This window comes from Haemaphysalis longicornis, unplaced genomic scaffold, assembly GCF_048455015.1.
Source record: "Haemaphysalis longicornis isolate Haplotype H1 unplaced genomic scaffold, Haemaphysalis longicornis Haplotype H1 scaffold_7, whole genome shotgun sequence".
Lineage (NCBI taxonomy): Eukaryota > Metazoa > Arthropoda > Arachnida > Ixodida > Ixodidae > Haemaphysalis > Haemaphysalis longicornis.
The window spans coordinates 120,095,987-120,119,129 of NW_027526422.1; the positions used below are offsets into that span (position 1 = coordinate 120,095,987).

A 23,143-nucleotide genomic window follows, 5' to 3' on the forward strand; every position below is an offset into this window, starting at 1 on the left:
CGTCAATCAAATGATAGGAAAATTCGCAAAGTACACTAAACCCCTTTACGTGGCATTTACAGATTATGAAAAATTGTTTGATTCGGTACCCACCGCAGGCGTGCTAGAAGCACTAAAAGGCCAGGAAATACAGGGAACCTATACAGGACTTCTAGAAGACATTTACAGGGTGTCCCAGCTATCGTGCACCAATGTTTAAAAAAAAGAGCAAGGGCGTAACTCGAAGAAAACCTAGCGCATATTGTTTGCAGTACTGTCTAGAAGCGGGCAGCATTTTTTTTGTTAATGGGACCTAACTAATTAATATTAATTAATAATATAACAACTCTAGAAGTACTTGCCTAATCACTAAAGTGTCATCGAGGCACTTTTAGGTTTCGACGAGGGGCATCTAACTGCCGTATATTCAGTAACGAACTAATTGCGTACTCATTTATTCTGACTGATAAAGAAAACATGCGAAATATAAAAAATACCACGTGACGGTGCCTCCGCGCGCACCGTAAAGCAGTGCCCTCGAACAGGCTCCCTCTGAGTTAGCCAGAATGAAATAAACAAAAGAAAGAAAAAGAAATCGCGACCCAGTTTGTGCCTTAACTGTACACGCGCCCCGCGAATGTTGCTGTTGCTGCTCCTTCCATGCATGCCATTATTAAGGTGATGCGGTGTCTCTTTGGGTGGGTGTCAGGCGAAGCAATTGCTTTCAATCAGCTTATTTGGGGACGCTGCTTTAAAATGCGTGCGGATGCGCCGTCACGTGGTATTTTTCGTATTTCGCGGGTTTTCTTTATCAGTCAGAATAAAAAAGTACGCAATTGTTTCATCGCTGAAAATACCGCAGTTAGATGCCCCTCGTGGGTACCTACAAGTGCTTCATTGACACTTTAGCGATTAGGACAGTAATTCTCGAGGTAGATAATTATTTACAGTTAATGAGTTCAGTATCATTAAGGAAAAAATTACCGCCCGCTTCTCCACAGTACTGCAAACATTATGCATTAGGTTTTCTTCGAGTTACGCCCCCTTGCTCTTTTTTTTTAAACATTGGGGCATGACAGCTGGGACACCCTGTATAACGAAAGCACGGGCAGGATAACGCTCCGCAAGGAAAGCGATAAATTTCGATCCGAAGGGGAGTAAGACAGGGAGATACTATCTCTGCAAAACTTTACATAACGTACCTGGAGGGGGTGTTTAGAAAGCTTGACTGGGAAAACATGGGATTATGGATAAAACGGGAGCGGGGACGATGAAACCAAAACGATGAAACGAGACAAACGGGAGTAACCTCACACTTACTGATGACGTTGCCTTGCTAAGTAACTCGGGGGACGAATTGCAAAGCATGATTACCGCACTGGACAAGCACAGTAGAATCATGGGCCTGAAAATTGATAAGCAGAAAACTAAAGTAATGCTCATGACCGCGGGAGAGGACAGCGGTTTCAGACAGGTGGCGAGTCAGTAGAAGTGGTAAGTGAATATATCTACTTAGGCCAAGTAGTGACCGCGGATCCCAACCATGAGGCAGAGATAATTAGAAGGATAAAAATGGGGTGGAGTGCATTCGGCAGGCATTCTCACATAATGAATGGCAGCCTACCATTGTAGCTGAAGAAGAAAGTGTATGACAGCTGCATCTTACCGGTACTCACATACGGGGCAGAAATTTTGAGGATCACTTAAAGGGTTCAACTTAAATTGAAGACTACTCAGCGAGCAATGGAACGAAAGATGGTGGGTGTAACTATGGTGGCTAGAATAGGTGTAACATTAAGGGACAAAAAGAGAGCAGATTGGGTCAGGGAACAAACGCGTGTTAATGACATATTAGTAGAAATTAAGAAGAAATGGGTGTGGCCAGGACATGTAATGTGAAGGCAAGATAACCGTTGGCCATTAAGGGTAACAGAGCGAATCCCTAGAGAAGGAAAGCTTGGCAGGGGGTGGCAGATAGTTAGATGTGCTGACGTCAAGAATTTTGCGGGGATAAATTGATCCCAGTTAGCGCAGGACCGCGATAATTGGATATCTATGGAATGGCTTTTGCGCTGCATTTGGCGTAGATACGATGATTGAAGATATAATTCAACTAAACAAATTGACTTGGTATGGCCATGTAGTGAGACGAATCAAGAACCGGTGGGCAATTAGGGTAACAGAGTAGATACCAAGAGATGGGTTTAAAAGAAGGGGAAGGCTATTAACCCGATGGAGGGATGGAATAGAGGAATTTGGGTGTAAACTGTGGACTCGAGCAGCGCAGAACAGGAGCGATTGGAGGTCAGTGGGAGAGGTCATCGTCCGGCAGTGAACATGAGTAGGCTGATGTTGATGATCATCTCTAATTGAATGAATGGTAGTAGTGTTGATTTAGTGTATATATTTTGCTCAAAATACGGCTGGGAAATAATGCAGACCTACAAGCCGCGGGAGCCGCGCATCTGTGATGATGTAAGCATGTTCGCGGCTGTTTTTATTTAGTCCTGGTGTAACTACTTGATTAGAGTGATAGACAGACAAACCAAATTTTCGCATTGAGGTTTCTCAAGAAAAGAGTATCGTTTCAAAGTGAGCCCCAAGGTTATGGTTTCCTTCCCACTGCCTTTCTGCCTAAATGCCGCTCAAGCACATTTAACTATGCAGCCCAACCAAAGCGGAGCTGCCGCCATCAAACCTTTGTTTTGATTCTACAACCTCTCCGGTCCAGTGGTTGTGCCACGACCCTGTCTCCCCGGCTGAGAGAAGCACTTGTCGAATTCCAGATTACGAGTCTACCCTAACTTCACTTGTATCATCAAAACGAAGCTTTAACCCATGCCCTTAAGGGCACACGGAAGTCACTTACTCCTGAAATTTGTTCTTGAAACTGTTGAACCGTTCAACTCCAAGGTAGACAGTGCTGGCGACGCCCACGCTGTCGAGGGACACGTACAGTGCGCGCGACCACATCTGCGCAGGTAAAGCCGTACACACTCGGAAGACGTCCACAGGTCTGGCTCGTCCTAGTGCAACTTGTAACTAATCGCTGCTCCCTGGGTAGCAAAAATCAGGAATAACGGAAGCCAGAATACTATTTCGCTCAAACGTTTGGTGTGAGCACTGACATTATGCAGGTGTCAACCTTGTCCTTGCATTGGGTGTAACTGCGCACATCTTTTTCAAAGTTTGACGTAGATATCGGTCAGGTATATTCGTTTGTTATGGTTTGTCATCCACATACGATCTAATGATGTGGACTGGCCGTTTGGGTTACACTGTAAAATGATATACCCCTGCTTTTTTTACAACTAACACCTTTATACCCTATCAAAAACGGATCAAAACACCCTTTGAAATGGTGTAACTGATGATAAATCACTGTTTAATAGGGTGTGTCCTTGTGCTTTTTCAAGTGTGCAAAAATGTTATAAACGACAGAACATCCTTGAAGCGTCGTTTAGTTGTTTTTTTCACGAAGGCGTAGGGTATTAGTTAAAAACAGTAATTGTTAGTCAAAAAGTGATTTGCACGGTTAAGTGTATAATTTTTTTTTCAGTGAACAAGTGGTAAAGGTTATCAATCACGAGCTAATTATTTCTACTGTACACCTGCACAGCCGGTGATAACTGCTTTAATTGAATATTAAAGACCTATGTTCCACCCTGAGGCATTGTTTTCCGTTTTTGCATTGCCTTCTGCAGTTCCATCGTTTCTCGTTGCAAACGTTGTATGTTATTTGTGTCCGCATCACCTTCCACATATTTTTATTAGTTTGTCACAAGTACCTGCCAGTTCCCCACGGAGGTCCAGTTGGCGTGCACGAGCATTCGGAATCCTCGCAAGGCGCCGCTAAGAGTGGAGGCCTTGGTCAGGAGCAGTAGTGTGCTAACGAGATGAACGAGCACCAAACCGTAAAAGAACTGCAAGAGAAGACAACATGCACTTAGCTGAGGAAACAAGGGTTACACCAAGGAATGCTTCGGCAAAACTGATTTTACAGGAGTATCAAATGCAGCACACACGCAAGCGGAGAGAAGTGCCTGCAGTGCATTCGCCTCACTGCCGCAGTGGCTAAGGCGCAGCCATATTGATCCCAAGGAGACGGGTTCGGTACCGGCCGTATTGTATACCGGCCGATACCTAAATAAAAAAGAATTAGCAGTGGCTTAGCTCGCCTATGCCAGGATATACGTACCGTTGGTTAAGGTTCAGCTGGTTATTCTTAGCTTTCCAGGTTGTCCAGGATTAGCTTGATTATCATGCTTACTGCTGCTTCAGTGACACACACATGGTGTATGCATTATGTGACACATGTATAGTTATCAAGCGGCTCCGGCGCAGCGTCACTAATCGACCCAGATCTAAGCTGGTTCAACAGGCGCACGCCGGTGTTGCTGCGATGCACGAGCCATCGGTTCCACACCTGGCCACCCCTCGCATGATCATCAAGTGGACCGGGCCGCCACGTGCCGCGCTTGCGCAGCACGGCTCTCCAGGAGCCACGCGAAACTGCTCAAACTCGGCCAGTGGAGCTCCCGCTACAAAATACTCGCTATAGCGGCCATTTTCTTATAATCCAGGCTTCGACGCGTCAAACAAAAAATTTAATGCGAACACAGATTCTACCTGAACTATCATGCTCCAAAAATGGTGATACCTTTCTCAGCATAGACTCGCAGTGTCTGTATTTTTCATTGGCGAGAAAAGTATTTGCATCAAGCATAGGCTCCTGTCAAGTAAAATTTGGACTTTTCAGCAGCTTTTGGCTTTGACAAGAAAGAGTAATGGTAGCGTGCATCCTGGAAAATTTCATCAGCCTGCCATGCTACCGCGAGCTCAAACCATTGTGAGTCTGTTGGCTCCTAGATCTGCAGCTATCAATCCACTATAAATCTTCCATTTTCACCGACTGAACATGTTATCTTGAAACTACTTTTAAACGAACTATGTTGCGTACCTTCTTGAGCCTGAGGAAGCCGTTGTTAGCGACAGCAAAAACTGTCAGCCAAACCGCGGCGACGGCAAAAACTGGCGTCGTCCAGAGTAACCCGTATGAATGTGGCACCCAGGCATACTCTCCTCGGCTGCAGATAATCACAAAAGAAAGACACCAGGTTTTAGGGTTTTGTAGCCTTCCTGCTGCGGAAGGTGCAAGCACATTGATATCAATGTTCGTGCAATGTTTTCGCTTGCAATGAAAGAAACTCGACAAAAGGCAGCGCTGAAGGAAGCAAGAACACGTATACCAACCCAAGAAAGAACATGCATTAATTAGCGCACCATGGCACCTTCCTAAAGCTCTTGCGAAACCTCGTTTATTGTTCAGGTACACTGGGCTAGGGTGAATTTTTAAAGCGAAAGCTTTACTACTTTCCTCCAGCGGTTTTGCCGCGGATGCGCAAGTTCACCTTTTGACAGCAGACACACCCCCTGCGCTTGACGCACATCGCGTGATTTGCCGGGCCCGCTTACGGCGCTGCGCACAAGGGCCCCGTTTTCAGTCGTGCTGCTCAGCTGGAGGCGGAGGCCACCGCAGTCACGGGCGCACAGCTGATCGGCAGCCAACCAACACCGCCGCCTTCCACGCATGCGCCGCTGCGTCGTCTCGGGCTACGTGACTCGTCTCGCGCCCGGCGAAGAGGAACGCCGCGTTTGTCGCGAATGAAGGCGAGGCGGGCCTCCTCCTGAGAGTGTTGAAGGGGACCAATCGGCGTTGAGCCGTGGGCTGCTACATCAAAGGTTAACCAGGTGAAACCAAGATCAACCTGACTAAGCCAAGCTTTTGCTTTGCACATCCAAAATTATAACTGAGATAAGCCGTAGCCATTTCTTGTTGTCTACACTAGAACTAGGGGACGTTGACTTGGCTGCTTAACGTTGCTAATCTGTACACATTGTTTAGTTACCCAATGCTGTTATTCCCAACAGCTTCACGGGCAGCCACTTCTGTAGGAGAAGATGATTCGTCATTTATTATAAGGTCCGCTGCTTACGGCACACGCAAAATTTTTCACCTCATGGGGCACATATTCTTTTCCTAATAATGAACTATTCCTTGTAGTTTTTGTTAAACACCAAAAATGATTACCTTTCTAGTCGACGTCATCAGGGTCTTGGGCACATTTCGGGTCCCTGCTCGCCGGTCTCCGGCGCTTTTTGCTCCTTCTGCTCTATGACCTTGCCATCGAATCCGGCTAATCACTAGTCCTTTACAGTTTTTTTTTTTTTGCTTTTTCAATGACCGACGAAACCTCGACAACATGCAGCAAACGCCAGCCATTACCGAATGGGCGCCATTCGCACATCACCTCGCAATGCGGTAACCAGATCCACTCACAAGTCGTAGGGCGGGGCGCTGTCCTGCAGGTCCGGGATGCACCCTCGAGCCACCTGGTAGTAGGCGCTGGCCACCACCAGCGTCACCCGATCCCCGGCGGCGACGGGCAAGCCCTCGCTGACAGCGGCCCGTTGGGAGCTTTTTGACAGCCAGTCTCGCACCGGCTTGCAGGGGGTCTGCCCACGAGAAGAAGCACGGCGGTTAAGAGAGCTGAATTTGTGAGCGAAATAAGTGCTCGTCGAGCACACGATGCACGTTGGTTCCAAGAAGCGCGTGATTGGCGAGTGCGTCTGGAAATACATTTGTCCAGGCATTTATTGTGTGACTCATATGCTAGCCAGTGAATTCACTTGCCGGGACGCAATATTTTCCATAGGCACCTTCCACGGGCAAGTGTTGTCGGCGTTACAAAAAAACTAGCGACTTGCACGTTACCTCCAAATAACCGAAAGGCCCCATGAAAGTAACGCGTTACGCTTACTGGAACACGGCAACGCCCATAACTTTGTAGTCATTCTTTTTTCGATAAATAAATCCTAGAACAGCATCCACTAAAAATATTCCCGATTGATATAACAAATTATATCGATAAGTTGCCGCAGTAACAAAGTCTAAAAGTGTATGTGAAGGCGCATCATGGTGTGAACACTTGCTCTAGCGTCAACCCAATCATAGTGTCGCAGTCATAGGTCGAATAGTCTCAGTGGAAACACTCCTTTCAGGCATTTATTTTCCATGCGTGTGTGTGGTGCGATTATTTCGTATTTTTTAGTTTAGTCCACGGCTACATTGCGAGCAGAGCGAAAGGGACCAAGAAAACAACATGAGATTTAGTTTATACAAAATATTTGGGAGCGCAGACCTCAGTACAATTTGTTTCCGAAATAAACGGTGTTTCCATTTTTGAGAAATGTGCACTTAAAGTTAAACTTCGCTACAATGAGACCCTATCGGGGAATCGGTAGATTATGATGGATGAGAAAGATGGCTCGTTTATCTGAGGCACGACAAAGGTATACTCCAACGAATATTTACAATATATTATAACTTCTTACAACTGAGTTGCAACTGACGAAGTAACATCGCATATCAGGGCTCAAGAAGTGCCCGCATCAAGTGAGGCTCTGTCCTCCTCCCAAACACCAAACACCTTGGTTTCATTTACCAAACCACGCCTACAAACGGGGCAAAACACAAAAGAACGAGGAGAGCATCATAATGTCCCATTTTTGGCCGCTCACAGGGCAAGAAGCAGCCAAGCGGCGCTGATGAAAAGGCATGTGACCTACACGCTCTCCATAGGATTGCCCGTGTTCCCGCGCAAACATGAAACGGTGATTCCAGAGAAGCATTCGCGCGGAAGTCGCGAGAAGGAAAACAAAAACTAACAAACCCTTGACGAGTCGTCACGCCGATCCCAGAACAGCCCAAAACATGCCTGAATTATCAGAAGCTTTACTTCCTAGAAGCATATTGTCACATGGTACACCAAGTTTAAAGGGACCCTGCAACACTTTCGATAAAGGCTTTCACTCTTTCCTTCGCGTCTGGAAGCACTGCGAAAGCTACAGTTATCGCCAGCACGAAGCGGCACTGCGTGATTTGCTCGTCGCACCAGATACGCCTTCTGTTTCTGCTTTCTTTTTGTGGCTTCATTTTTAAAGTTGCTATCGAATGCGTTCATTGCTCCAACTGAATGAAGGAAAACTGGCTAATGGCCGCTACATGGCCTCAGTGACGTAATTCGGGCCGTCGAAGAACGTCAAGACAGGGAAACAGAGAAAAATCTATTCAGCGAGTTTCCAAGTTATCTGATGGTCATACAGCAGTAATTTTTGGCTGAGGTACCTTTCGACCACTAATCTAAGTACTGGGTGTGTTGAAATACTACGTTCTGCAAGAATTCAAGATTTCCAAACAAGCTGAAGAAAGTGTTGCAGGGTCCTTTTAAGTAGTGTACGCGCTCTTTGGCGCTGCGCACATAGATTTATGGCGGCTATGGCTCTCTGTTCCCGTTGTAACGCCGGCGCCCTGACACCCGATGCCATGCGTGCAACCGCTCCTGGTGCTCTTACTCCGTATGCTCTTTGAAACGAATTGTAAACAGTTCTTCTCTTACTGTGGATCTGCGGCCTTAAAAAAAACTGCTTTCGAAAAGGTGCTCCGAACCGCGGCGCGTTGCACCCCACAAGCTCAACTAAAAGAAAAGTCGTACAAACATCGCAGGCAAGCTTTAGTGAATAGGTGATATAACCCGAGGTGATATAAAATTTGTATGAATCTGTTCATTAGGTTGCAAATTATGTGAGTCAGATATTTCTTGCATAGTTTTTTAGGCTTTAGGCTTGCCGCTGTTTTGAGCGGTGACGTAACGGTGCCTCGACGGCTCTGTGACGACAAATCGACTGGTCTCGACTACGGGAGGTTTGTAGCTTGTTTTACATGGCTGTTAGGGGAGCGCATTGCAGTGACCCCTCGCCATGGCAACGGCGATTACTTTTAAGTGCGGAGCATTTTAGGGGCGCGGCTTGTCGTTATAGCTCGTCCGGGATCTCAACGTCATGCACCCAAACAGAAGCTTCAGAAAGAAAACCGCTTCCAGAAATCGGGATGGGACCCCGGCCCCTCGCGTTACGAAGCTAATGTCTATCCCACTGCGCCACAGAGGAACACGTTACATATATGCAAAGTGCTTCGGATAATCTTTCCGCTGCGCCGTTGCTACGGAAACTGCCTTTTCTAGGCCACGAAAAAGTACAGAATAATATAAGATAAGAAAAACAGCATGAATAAACGCATTAATTACCCCAAATTAACGAAAACACAATTCTGTGTCGCTTTATAGGTCTTTCCAGGAGCCGTGGCGGCGTTTCTTTACTACTTTTGGTATCAACGCGAGGCTGATACCAAAACTAGCCAAGAGAGGGCGCCACGGCCCCTCTTTGCGGGAGAGCAGGAGCAAGGCCACCTGTATAAGGCAATTTTATGCAGGCGGCGTCCGTTGCTAAGTGTATAAAATTGCAAAAAAAAAAGAACATACACACAAAGTGCTCACAAGAACAAAACAAGGAAAACACTGGCAAATTCCTGCTCCGCACTTCCGTTAGCTGCCACGTTGAGTGAAACTGCTTTAATTTTTCACAAGGAAGCGCATTCACCGTACATACCGAAAAGATAGTCCCTCGTTGCGTAGAATCGAAAATTTACAACGCATCAGCTTTGAGTCCAGCGAACGCTCTGCATCTGCCCGCTTGTCCCCGTCTTTGAACACGTTTCCTCTTTTGTCCTACCACAATTTTCTCGCACGGACGCGGCAAATCGCGAGAGGCATTAGGAGAAAAAGGATGTCCCACAATTCTTATCTACCCCTAGTTGTGCTGGAACGTGTTTGACACTTTAGGTATCGACAGTTAAGCGAAACAAGAAATTTACCATCACTTCTCCAAGAAAGTTGAGAGGAGCGCTAAACTAAAAGTGCGTCCAATGATCGCCAAACATTCGAAGAACCAAATCGCAAACGAAGAACGAACCCATGCGGCGATTTTTCGCGCACTGTGTATACGCATCTACAAACGATCTAAACGTATACTGATACGTGGTTTATGAGGCAAAGGTACATTGCTTCTTCATGATCAATCCGTATATTGTTTCATCTAGAACGATTCTTTTTTTTTCTTGCGTTTAACCGCTTCGGCACAGTGGAAGCCCGGTTTCACGCATGCGCCGTGTGTGTAGAAATAGAAATCTTATCAGGGTGTCTCGGCCCCGCCGCGTAGGCTCAGTGGCTAAGGCGTTGTGTTGCTGAGCCCAAGGAGGCGCGTTCGATTCTCGGCCGCGGCTGCCGCTTTTCTGACGGAGGCGAAAAGCGGAAACGCCCGTGTGTTCGAGATTTAGGCGCACGTTAAAGATACTCAGGTGATCAAAAGTAAGCCAGATTCCTCCACTACGACGCACCTCATCGCCTGCGTTGCGTCTGCGCGTTAAACCTCATAATCAATCAAAGCCTTTCGGTCGACCAACCGGTCTATACGAAGTGCATTAATTTTTTTAACTGGATACCATCGGTCCAACTAAGAAAGCTTTTGCGTTTAAAAGCAACTTCTTGCCAGGTCGCCCTTTTTCTGGAGAGGTGAACTCACGAGTATTTCTGCCTTGCCCGCTCACCAAGAGTATCGCCTTACCGAGCCGTGACTGATGGCGTAGCAGCTCGAGTTCTTGGTCATCCAGGCCCCGGGACATTCATGGGGCCAGTATATCGTCCTTCTCCACAGGAACAGCAGCGTAAGCGAATCCGACAGCGGCACCGAGTCGGCCACAACGTGCGTCACCATGTAGACGGTCATCGAGTAACCCACGCCTGTCGGGAAGAGTCGTTGAAGGGAGGGGCAGAATAATCCTGTTACCAGTTCCTTAGTGAACATCGCTATCGCTTATCCCTGCCAGGTACGCACTTGTGCCGTGATGACGTACGACAATAAACATTGCTTTCGGTCCCGTCCCGAAGGCAAAGACTGACGCGAAAACTCTGTGTTGGTCAATTGTCACATAATGCGCAGAATTAGTTGGGAAGAATGTTAGTGGTTTTCATTAATGTGTACTCTTCAACGTGAAACTATGCGTATCAAAAGGCTCACGCATACGTGAAACACAGACACGCTGCAGGGATCCAACAAAACGCGTCACAAGAAAATATACAGCAAAAATTGCCTGCCCACGACAGCGGCTGCTATTGTACCACGCCAACGCGCGAACAATTCGGGTGCTCTTAAACAAGTGACGTGATCGCTATACGAAGGTCACTGCCCTATACTTTTCATGCCTATACTTTTCATGCTTCTTTTCATTGTCTCTTTTTTGTCTCCCGTTCCGTTTCTGTGCGCTGTATTTTTAGATTGTGAAGCAACTAGACCGTCTTCACACTCTAGCACATGCCCTTCAACGTGCACCAATTAGGTAATTAAGTCTACCAATTAGTATACCAATTAGGTATACTCCGTGGACAAGTAGGTAAGGGACTAGACATAGGCACGGGGGCCACGGTTCTATATCTGTCCATTGCCAAGTTTTCTTGAGCGCAGGTGGATTTTTCCGGTACTCCACAAAAACCGAAGAAATTGAGGCCTACGACCAGCCGCAACGAAGACAAGATAAGCGGTATAGGGGCGTTCGGGTTCTGCGGATCTCAGAGGCCCCACTTGCTCGATTGCTAGTTATGTTAAGCCCGCATGTAAACCTTTCAGCAAGAAAAAGAATAGAAAACACACAAACAAAAAAAAAACAAGAAACGACAGCAGTATATAGAGCAAGAAAATAACACAGGTACATTCGTTCTGTCCATCAGCACTTTGAAACAGAAACCGTGTTCACAAAACCTATTTGCATCCTTATGGAAAATGTCAGATTTGAAAGCTCTGCCGTACATAAATATCATAAAACTGATTTGTGAGTGTACTCCGAAATTAATACTTGAGGTTTCCCGGGCTGTAATGACAGCGCCTTCAGCTGGTGTTGCAAGAAGGCACGCGGAGGTTTTACTAGTTCAAGGTAATGCGCTATTCATTATGCTCCCTGTTCGAGCGTAGACTCAATGATGCTGTAGTGCCATTAGTTGACGCGACTGGAAGAGATATTAAAGCAGGGTAACGCCAAATGGCGTTAAATAAGAAACTTCAAATCAGACATCACTACAGTAGAATCTCGGTAAACGGAAATCGCTTAAACGGAATTCCCGCTTAAATGGAAGTTGGTTGCTTTTGTATTCAGATAACGTAAAAGAACTCTTGGTAATCGGAACTAAAATTTCCGCGTCACCGTTTAAACGGAATTACAAATGAAACTTCTTGTGAAACCCATAGGCATGAGAATCAGCTTTTTTCGGCTGTTTCGCTCCGGCTGCTTCATTTCGTTTCGTTGTTTTTTTTTTTCCTCCATGTTTTTTTTTAGCCTCGTTGGCCTCGTAAACCTCGTCTTGTTAGTGGTCAGCCGTGTTAGTGTTAGTTGTCAGCGATAATGGTCAGCGCAACGAATGCAACATCACAGTTCTTGTTCCAGTCGTTCGGTCTCGATTCAAGACGCCGAGGTTACAGGGCTAAGCTTCTTCCGCCTCGTTCGTGCCATCGTGGTACTACTCGCGCTTCATTACCGCGTTACCATCTTCTAAATTCGGTGGCTCGTAAGCACTTGCGAAGTTGAGGCCCCTAGCCTCCGTGCAGATGCCGCTGCAAGGACTCAAACAAAAATAATTGATGCATTTTGTAGTGCGCAGCGACTCATTGTTGCCAAATCAACTTTGTGAATGCAGTGCCTAAACCTCTTGCGGTTTTCTTGCTATCTTAAAAAATATCAGCTACATTCACCTTCTAGTGCTTAGAGTTCCATGAAATGGTATTAAGAGTGTGTACGCGCACAAGTTTTTTCGGTCCCTTGAAGTTTCGTTTATCCAGAGTCTACTGTAATACTTTTTTGAGCGATGGGGAGTGCACGTTAGGTCGATAGGACGGGCTGAGGCGCAGGCTGGTGGATGAACGTATACTTCGAAAGCGACTCATCTTGTCCCCGTGTTCTGTTCAGCCTTGGAACGATTCTACAACAGCGTCCGTAACCCAACAGAAGAGTGGAGCTTTTAGCATAAGAGCAAAGAAGGTGAGCATGCCGAGCAGATAAGTCACAGCCTTCAGGTGAACCCGTCTTGCCAGAAGGCTGCATGCTCTCATTAGCCGCTCAATTAAACACCTTTTCGTGCATGTCGTTGCTTTTATATACAAAGCGTTCTGCTGCACTAGGACATAACAAGACAAGGAAGTTCCATCTACAGCCAAAAAAAACGGCAAAAGTGATGTTCTGAAACAGATATACGATGTTTTCTTTGGCAATGTCAAGTGCCAAACAGGAAGAACTACGAACAATTAATTAGCTGGTGAACACAAAAGACGGTGGGGAGTGAAAGGCACAGTGCTCAATAAACAACAACCGCATACTCAGATATTTATGCTATACATAATAGAGGTACGGCTGTCAAGACTTAATAAATGCTAATACAATCTTCCATAGCTCTGGGAGCACGGTGCAAGTTAGTATACCGCCCGAAACAAACTACTTCTGGTGGAAGAAGGCGTTCAGGGTCTTCGGGTGAAAGGCTTACTGACCGATGAAGAGTGGAACTGTGCTGAAGATGCCTCTGTTCCCGTCCCCAGCGAACTGGGCCAGGTTGCTCTCCAGGCGCATCATGGGATACGCCACGCCGCCCAGGAATACCAGGTAGGCCAGCAGGAAGGGCACTGCGATGTGCACCGGTTATGTCGAGAAGGCTCAGCAGCATACGAGACGCAGACAAATCCATTCCCTTCCGAGGATTGCCTCGTTAGATAAATGAGCTCACTTCGCGAAATCAAGAGTATTAGAGGTGAGTAAGCGAAGCACGCTTGTCAGCTCCCAGCCGTAGAAACTATAGGAGGCGGGGATGGATAGTTAACCAAGGGAATGAGGTGTTCATGGTTGCGGTGCCCTATATCGCTCTAAACTCCTGCAGCTTCCGTTTAATGTGCAAGCCATGAGAAACATAAAAACGATAAACATTATCTTCTCTGGTACTTCCACCCCATGTTCTCACTGTGAGCGTACGGATTTTATCGACTGCAGAAACAATGAGGATGGCAAGAAATCTAGCATAAACGTGATTGATTATCCCTAATATATTATCTCTGACCATTGAAAAAATGAGCTGCCTCTGTTGAAAGACGCATTTAAAAGACTCGCGCTATTAAACGGGTGCGCTGGGGCCACCAACAGCGAAGTTTTCTGCGTGGTATAGTCATTAGACTCCAAAGGAACAATGAACACTCGGTCATTAAAGTATGTACAATGTACGCCTGCCAACCGGCTTTGTGGTGAAGCTCCAAAAGTACCGGGCGACGCAGTGGGACGAGCGCTTGCTCAAAATTTTTGATTGAGCAAAAATTCGGGCTTGTTGTTCGGGTTTGTTGTTGGGGCTCAAACAATCTTGTTTGAGCTTGTTGAGCTTGTTTGGGCGTGTGTGGTCTGGCGTGAGGGACGCTAATTAATAAGTTGAATCACGTTATCGCTTTTTGTCCTCTCGGCCCATTACATTTTGGCAGAAATTCTTCTCTTTGCATTGTCAAAACTGCACCACTCGTCGCAACAAGCGATAAAGAGAGCCGTCACGCGACGCGTTTCCAAAGCCGTGCTTGTACCAGTTGTACCACGTCTCCGACAGGTGACGAGAGCACCGCACTAGCGCGTTCAGCCAAAGCTGTAGACGGTAAGGGGGTGCCGGCGCGAGCGATGACGTCATCGCTCGGCTAGGTATTAACAGCGAAGCTGTTTAGCAGTTCGTTGGTTCCGGCGTTTCACAAAACTCAGTATAACAGTATATATAAAAGAAAACACCAGCACCCACAGGATTTGAATTTCTGTCTGGTAGATCAATGTAATTAGAGTCAGTCGTCTTACCCACTCGGCTACGACCATTTTTTTATATCTTTATTGCCTAACTTGGCATAACACAACAGTTACATGCTCAACCTGTTAGGTTGATGTTAATAACATCTTGTCATGCTTCAAGCAGGCAGTTAACATTTGTGCACTTTCATCACAATTAAATCAGTCATGTTTCTCACCACATAATCATCACACCCCTGTGCGTAGTACACTTCTCTATGCATACACATATGTTCCTTGAAATAATTAACCACAGGCATCGCGTCTACGTCATTGTTTCGTACAACCTTTTCGGCCTTTTTCCTGCTCGGCCTTCAAGCCATACGGAGGAACAGAATGGCTGTACGACTCGGCTACTACCCGAGAGTCAAGCAGCTCACTCACTCGGCTGTGACCATGGGGACAGGAATCACGCCACCTGCTCGACCCAGATCCCGTGATAGGGTACACGTTGCACCTGCGGACGTCTAGTTTAAGCGTGCGCGTACCGTTCGTTCGTTCTGGTTCTTCGATTTGCTTCTTCTTCGCCGTTACAGAAAGAAAGATGGAGTAAAGGTCGTTGCGGCAGCGAAAGAGAAGCAAATTGGCTGGAATCGTGGATGGTCGTGAAAGTATGTACAGCCCCGCTACCAATTCACGTCTTACGCGTTAGTGTGTTTCCTTTATTTTTTTCGGCGCACGTTCGCCGGCCCAACCACCAGCTTAAACAGTACGGCGGCTAAAACTAGCATGTTCGGCCTACCTCCGCCATAGACGATGAGCATCGTAGGGAACTGCGTGGCGTGAGCGCTGCCGGCCGTCATGACAAACAGGGTGGCTAGCTTGTGACCACGGCTTTCGTACGTGCACGGGAGGCGCGCTTTTGTTGAGGGAGGCTGGTCCTAGAAACAATGAACAAAAAAAGAAAAACATAGTTATTTTCTCTTCTAAACCACTTCCGCTTCCTGTCTAGTCACGGTCACTATCATAATTAAGAGTCACTCAGGCTAGTCAATGAGCGGAAGCAATTCGGCCGATTGAGTAAAAATCAAGACAGACGGCTCTCTTGCGAAATGGGGAAATCTGTTGCTACTTTTACCCAACCAGAAAAACTGCTTCTGCTCATTGACCACACAGGCTTAGCGTCAATATTGGGACTAAGGCTATACTCAGGACATAGTATGTCCTGCGCAGGATGCAGTGAGTATAAGTCTTGCGCATACGCAGGATATAGTGCTTATAAGTATGGCCCGCAGGTCTGTTGACCATATTTATACGCACGATCCCACAGGCTCTTTGACACCAGTTACAAAGTCGCAGTTCCCAACTGCGTGTTTTGGGTCAAGGTAACGCGTCCGGCTTTTGTGATGTTGCTCTGGGTTGGAATCCCGCCGCCTACAGACTTCTTTTTATTTTTTTCAATGGCCAGCGTTTTCTAAAGCAATTAATGAAGTTGTTAAATTTTTTAGGCTTGTTTCTCTTAAATGGAGTGAAATGGTGTGTGGTTTCTTGGGCGAGTTGGTCATCCATTGGGAAAAAAAGCGCTGGGTGAACGAAGGACACAGCGAATAGACGGGACACTGCGCTTGAGGGGGAAGCGCAGTTTCCGGTCTACTTGCAGTGTTCTTCGTCCCCTCAGCGCCTTTTTTTTTACGAGTGGAGGGGCAGAGTAAAATGCTTTCGGCAGATGGCACATAAAGCACTGCTCTAAGCTTCGGGAACTTCTTTTGTCAAGCAATCACTCAATTTCTTATATATGTGGGCGGTATTTTTGAGAAGCTTGGTTGGGGTGGAATTTTTTAGATCGCTGTTGACACAACGAGCATGAAGACAGCTCATACAGTCAGATCTCGTAATTGCGAACCCCACGTTAACGAATTTCTTTAATTTAAGAATATCTTAGGAATCCCCGCCAGATTTTCTATAATTTCAATGTAAAAATGTTTCAGAACTGTGAATTTCAATATAGCACATATTTCACAATAACGCACGTAATTTATTTTACCCGTTATAATCAAGAAATATCAGTATTACGAATTTGGCTAAAAGTAACAGCGCTGAAACTCTCGCGTGAAACAGAAACCGCCGTTTCTCTGTGTATTCCCAGAATACAGTAGCTATCATCCTCCCCATGTCAAATGCTAGAAGTGTGCGCCACCACACAGGTGTGGTTGTATGTGCAGTAGCCTAGCAGGCCTAGCCGGCTTCGCCTTTTTTCTCTCTAATTGTTTTGGGTTTCGGGGGTTGTTCGGTCGTTCGTGATGGTAATCACGTGTGCGGGCAGGCATTTTTTTGGTGTGGGTGATTTTGCTACGAAGTTCGTGTGGTATACAAAGATGAAGGCAGCTAGCGACAAAGCAAAGCAGTTGCGAGAGCAGACTTCATCTTTAGTGACGATGACGACGCGAAGGAAGACGCCTATGGTTCACCGAACACAGAAGAAGATGAGATCGTGTCGAAAATTGATATTTTAGCACGCATGATTAAAGGACGCACTACCGATGAGGTGTTGTGCAAGGTGGAATATGTAGAGGCGTTCGTAATCGCTCGTGCGAGCTGCACGCACCAGAAGTAAATAACTTATTTCTTCAAATAAAGCACCTTTGTAGTCAGCACAACATTTTTATTTGAGAATCTGCCTGATTCCACACTCTTTTACTGCTAGCGTACGTCATTTTCATTCCTAGTTTGAGTGCTGGATTCTGACCGCCAGTTTTTCATTACAACGATATTTCAAAATAACGGAAGATTTTCGGTGGTCCTGCGTGATTCGTTATATCGAGATTTGACTGCATTTAGCAAAATAATGAAGCCGTATATATATACCTTTTGAAGTAGGATTGCACGACATCGTATCGTTCGATAGGATTGTGGATTCGACAGGACCGATAGTGCCACCCGTGCCATACGTACACGAAAAATGACAACGTGCTTAAGGCCTTAAGATACCGAATGACATTTTTTTGGGCGGGCCGTGCTGCACGCGAAAACGCAAAGGCATTAAATGTATTAGGCATGATTGGGATAATGTCTCAAAAGAGAAATTCACTCATATGTTAGAAGTTTTTACCGTAGAGAAGAACGTCTTACAACGGCTAAAAACGATTTTTGTGGAAAACATTGTTATAGGAAATAGTGTATTCTAACCAATGGTGTGAGCCGTTTCTAGGAGTGGCTTCAGCAGCTGCCGTCGATACCAGCGGTAGCCAAACCCAAAAAATTCAAAACGATGAGTAACACGACGTTTGCCTGTTGCCGCTCTTTTAGTGAAGATCGTCTTCTTCAGAACTTCGCCACCAAGAGGGAGTCTTATTTTGAAGTTCAGCTACGTTACCGCGTCAACACTCTGGTGCTAAGAGTTTCGTTGATTTCACTTGGTGCTCATCGTGTTCAAGAGTAGGCAGATTTAAGGCGTTCGTGAAGGCCAATGAGTTGTGTGAAACTCCTTAAACCAAAAATGACATTAGATCGAATGGCATTGGATGTTAGCGTGTAGCAGGGGATTAATGGCATTAAAACTTAAGGCTGCCTTTAACCTCACGGCATCCGTGAAAATTACCTCCGGGAAATTCTCACGGCAGTTTCGATAAAAGCTGGCTGGCCTAAAATTTGCTGAATAATATTACGCTCCAACGTAACGTAACATAGCATAACCTAACCGAACCTAGCGTAATTTAACCGAACGCGTCATAACCTACCCAAATCCAGCCCAACGGCAACACACCTAATCTAACCCAGCCCAACGACACAGAACACAACCTATATTAATCGTAATTCAACACATTCTAGAAGTCCTGTGCGTCGATCTCTTGATATATCAAAAACCATAGTAAAAGTGTATTAAGAAAATTACGGTGATCGAAAAATTCTGAAAGCCAAAAAAACATCGCAACGGGGACTCGAACCTGAGCCTTCTCGTTTAAAACCAAGTACGATACCACACCGCTACAGCGACAGCTGCAAGCGTGGCATTTTAGGGAATATTTATCTTATAAAATCTCCGCGTAGCGTGCTTAGCCAATGGGAGGTGACTCCCATGAGGAATTTCTGACGGCAATTCTCCCGGTTGCCGGGATAATAGACACTACCAAAACTTAAGGCATTAAGCAATTAGTCATTTTTTGTGTACGTGTGGCACGGGTATAAAATGACGTCTGACAGCTTTCTTGCAGATGCGGAAAGACACCAACGAATACAGCCGTCTTGCATGGGACCTACGTTTCTTGACTCTTGCCCGAACGAGTAAACCGCTTGCACTCACTGACTTAGCCAGAGTCCCTCTTATCGATTAACAGTGATTATGGCTAGTGAGTGAGCTGAAGGGGTTTTCTCGGTTGGGTAAAGATCAAGACAAATTGCTCCCATGCAAGACATCTACCATGATGCAACTCTATTTTTGCCGTTACCTGCTGTGTCTGCCTGAACATAAGCACCGACGTCTAACAAAAAGAATCCACAACCCACACATAAACTAGCACATCAATCGACTCGGCGGTTCTACCTACACGTTTGGGCAGTCACTTACGTTTTCGCCGCCTTGTTTATCCGCCATCGAAAGGTACCAGTGGGAGGCCGCCTGCGAGGCTAGCATCGGGCTAAACAGGGTTTCTTCTTTTTCGTCTTCTTCGGACGCTGGCGCGCGCTCACGCTCGCAGATTGGGCAATGTGTGGATGCCATACCCGAGCAGCATGAGCGTGTACCGCCAGGTATTTGTCGCGCGAAACGTTGTCTCCTCTGTGCAGATGTGCATGTCGACGAGCTCAGAAAGGTTGTTGAGCTTGCTACAGCTCTTGAGCGCTCTGCCCAACAAAAACACCGCCGTGGGAAGTCGCTGCACTCACCGATGGAAAGCCACTTCCGCTTAATATGGACCCCACTCAGCGAGTGCGGCTCCTTGCCCACACTCTTAGTCGCGTCCCGGATGGCGTCCTATTTATATGCGGTGGGCAGTCTCAATACCGTGATATAAGAGGCCCTGACAGAGTTCTTTTCCGTGACAAAACCTCAGGTGGTTGCATCACGCTTATATGCTGCGCCAACGGCCCATGTCACGGCTATAAACTAGCAGACAGCCTGACGCCAGAAATAAAATAAAAAAGGGGGGCAATCGTGAAGCTGCGAGCGATATGTTGGCTTGCGGCGCATGCGCGTATTCCTCCTCACACAATCGCCCGCGAGCTACTTTTGCGGTGGCCGACGATGCGCGCGCGACGACGCGTCGAAAGCCGAAAAACATTCACAAATATCTCGCGCGCACATGCGCAGTAGCAATGGAAAAAAGTTCGCGCGCGGTGAGTTGTGGTACGGTGATTCGTCTCCATCGCGCACGTGCGAGGAATTTCATCGCGGAGCAAATTGGGGGCCCGCGCTTTGACTCTCGCTCTATGTAGTCCATACTTAGTTCCAAGCGTTCACACTTTCTTGACCACATTCGCTTCCGCTGACATCAAATGTGTGCTTCTACGTCGCTGTAACAGTCGAAACAACTGCAAATACGATGGGTTTATTAGGGCCACCGGTCACGCAAGCTAAGCAGCGGCGCCATGTCAAGCCGGCTGGTGTGTGTATTGCGGGCATAGCCCGGTTGAACACGAAAGGATAGGTAAGTCCCTGGATTTCTTGTTTTTTCTTTTTTCAAGGGGTGGGGGGCGCAGACTGTAAGAATTAGTGTTTGCAGACAACTAGTAATGGCCATGAAATTATGCCTTTTTCGTCGTCGTAAGAAGCCCGCGCCAAAATCATTCTCCGATACCCGGGGCCATATGGTAAACGTGACGTGCTATATAGACAGAATTCGGTTTCCCTGTGCGGCGGCCGTTTTGGGATCCAGGCGAAAAATGAAAACGCTTGCACATGTGGGGTACTTCCGTTGCCATAATGAGTACCGTGGTGTCATAAAGAAATTGCATTTTTCCATGTGTTTCATTGTCCAGGTCAAGGCACCTAAAACCCAGTTTGAATTCTGTAGTTTTCAATTTTCCATGGCCACTGCTTGTCATTTTCGGTAGGCGTAGCGAAAAGTTATGTAACGTTTTTTCGTAACTAGGTTTTCGCGTCGTCGTTTCGGCTAGTGAATTTTCTGGTGCGTTGAGTAGTCTTGATTCTGTGGCGATTTGTAAAATTCATTACGGTGCGTTTAAGTCCTAAAGTTTTCACATGATGCAATATTCATGAGTAACACTAGCCCCATCTTGTTGTCTTCACCACAGCTGTCGTCTGTCTAGAAGAAACTCGCGGTTTGCTGAAACATGATAGCATTGGCAGCGCAAACGCGGCGCGTCGCCGGCGTGGAAGTCGCTCGAAGCGGTGGCCTCTAATGTTGTTACAGATGCGCTGGCTGTTGCTCGGTGCGCGCAGTTTACCTATGCTTTAGCAAAAGATATTGCTAGCAATCTTGTTCCATCTTTAAGAAAATGTTTTGCGCCGTACTATTGGTGGAAATTGTTTCATAAAAAGAAACTAGGGCACATTACCCTCCGCATGTAACAGTGAACAGAGTTTCTTTTCGACGTGCAATTGACGTGTCTCCGTCAAATTAAATTATGGCAACGTTTTCTCGCACGCCTTTTCACTGAAAAAGCGCTCGGCCTTCCTATGTATATGAAGAAAACGTCCTCTTGTAGAGCGTTTGAATCTACAAGAAAGTAAGAAAGAAATAACTGCCTGAACTACAGCGATGCACTTACCTGATTTATGATATTTTCACATATCTGCTAACGCGTTGGGGATACTTCTGCTGCGCCCCTTCAGGCTATACTGTTTTACCGCCAATAAATAACGCCACTCTTTTGTACCTTGCCACTTATTCACCTGCCGTTTCTTTTCTTCACGCAGTGCCAACACAACAGATTGCTACCCGTGACTCAAAGTTTTTTAAATGTTTACAACGCTGTTTCCATTCCAGTGCGACGAAATTCCAGAAACAGCAGCTCTCGGGCCAAAGATTGCTTGTGGCGGTTCTACAAAGGCCATCTAATCATCGGAAGTGGTGTACCTGGACCATAATTGAAGCCCGAAGAATGTACTTTTTCTTTGTTTGGAAGTATATTACATTAAGTACATGAGATACCCGCCAGCTTTAGGCCAAACGTCGGGCGTTATACTAGCAGTAGCCTGCAAAAAAGACGAGTTTTCTCCCTGTTTTGTAAGCAGCAAGCTGCTGAAAATTCCATAAATGAAAACAATAATTTTATCTTGACAGGTCGTTATTTGCTCTTCCACAAAAAAAAATTAATTTGTGTTCCATAAGGGCAATCTGCTAATATTTGTATTTGTTATTTAAGTATAAGTCTTTTGTGTTCACATTTGTATTTTGGATATCAAATAAAAAGAAAACATCGTTCCTTGGACATGGTGCCATTAATGTAATTTTCATCTCACACTTGTGCATGCTCATGAATTCGAGAATGACAAAATACCTAAAATTTACATGCCCAACTCAGTTCTCTGTTCGTGTCCCAAGCTTGTATGAGTAGACTATCACTTCAAGATCCGGATAGGTTTAAGGTATACAGATACTTTCTTTACAGCTTTGATTGTATCATGGCATTATGAATATAGGGAGTTTTTTTTTATTTCGTGGTATGTCCATTGAGGCCTGATAAATCAGGTGGCAAAACACTGTGAGATTATAAAGGTAAAACCTCATTGCACGAGAACTGAGATCATGAAGATGTTCCAGAAGGGCACAAATTAAAAATGTTTTAGGGTAATTGCAGCCATTGCAACCCATTTATTTGTGGCATTATTTTATATGATCTAAACTTTCCATGCACAAGGGTGCGTTCATGCCCAGGTGAAAATGCTGAACCGCGACCTTGCTCTTCCGCGTACAGTAATAACTGGCTAATAATGGAAGCGCGAATGAAACGAGGCCACTTCAAAAAATCGCATAAACTCAGAGAAATGTCTACTAATGCGCAGCATTCTCATGCCGCTCCTCTTGAGCGTGAGTCTTTTAGAGCCAATTTTCTTGGTTTTTCCAAGTCCTGTCCGTCCAATTATCTCCATTTACCCTATTATAACAATCACAGGTGTTACTTGCGCCAAATCAGCATTTCTTGTAAATGAAGGGCGTTACAAAGCTCAGCATTTTCCGTAGTTTTTATACTTTCCTTGTTATTTAGTTTTTCAACATTCTGTTCGACTAATTATCTCCATCTACGCTATGATAACGATTCAAAACGGAATTTCCGCTAAATCTGAATTATTGTGGAAATGCAGGGTGTTACGGTTCGCCATTTTCCATCATTTTTTTATGTTTCTTAATTTTTGGTTTCTCAAAATTTCGTTTGACCAATGGTCTTCATTTACGATGTTATAACGATTAAAGGTAGAACATGCGCGAAACCTGCATTTTTTCTGGAAATGCAGGACGTTACAAGTTA

At 45.9% G+C, this 23,143-nt stretch overlaps 1 protein-coding gene across 1 annotated transcript in view; it reads right to left on the minus strand.

Moving 5' to 3' along the window:
- LOC144146497 (uncharacterized) overlaps positions 1 to 23,143 on the minus strand; it is a 78,749-nt gene that overhangs the window by 40,306 nt on the left and 15,300 nt on the right. Inside the window, exons 2-8 of the mRNA XM_077678442.1 lie at positions 15,519 to 15,657; positions 13,465 to 13,596; positions 10,501 to 10,676; positions 6,320 to 6,495; positions 4,940 to 5,066; positions 3,768 to 3,902; positions 2,849 to 2,952 (exon numbers count right to left, since the gene is read on the minus strand). Of these exons, the coding sequence (XP_077534568.1) occupies positions 2,849 to 2,952; positions 3,768 to 3,902; positions 4,940 to 5,066; positions 6,320 to 6,495; positions 10,501 to 10,676; positions 13,465 to 13,596; positions 15,519 to 15,657 (989 nt within the window). The remainder of the gene's footprint in view (positions 1 to 2,848; positions 2,953 to 3,767; positions 3,903 to 4,939; positions 5,067 to 6,319; positions 6,496 to 10,500; positions 10,677 to 13,464; positions 13,597 to 15,518; positions 15,658 to 23,143) is intronic.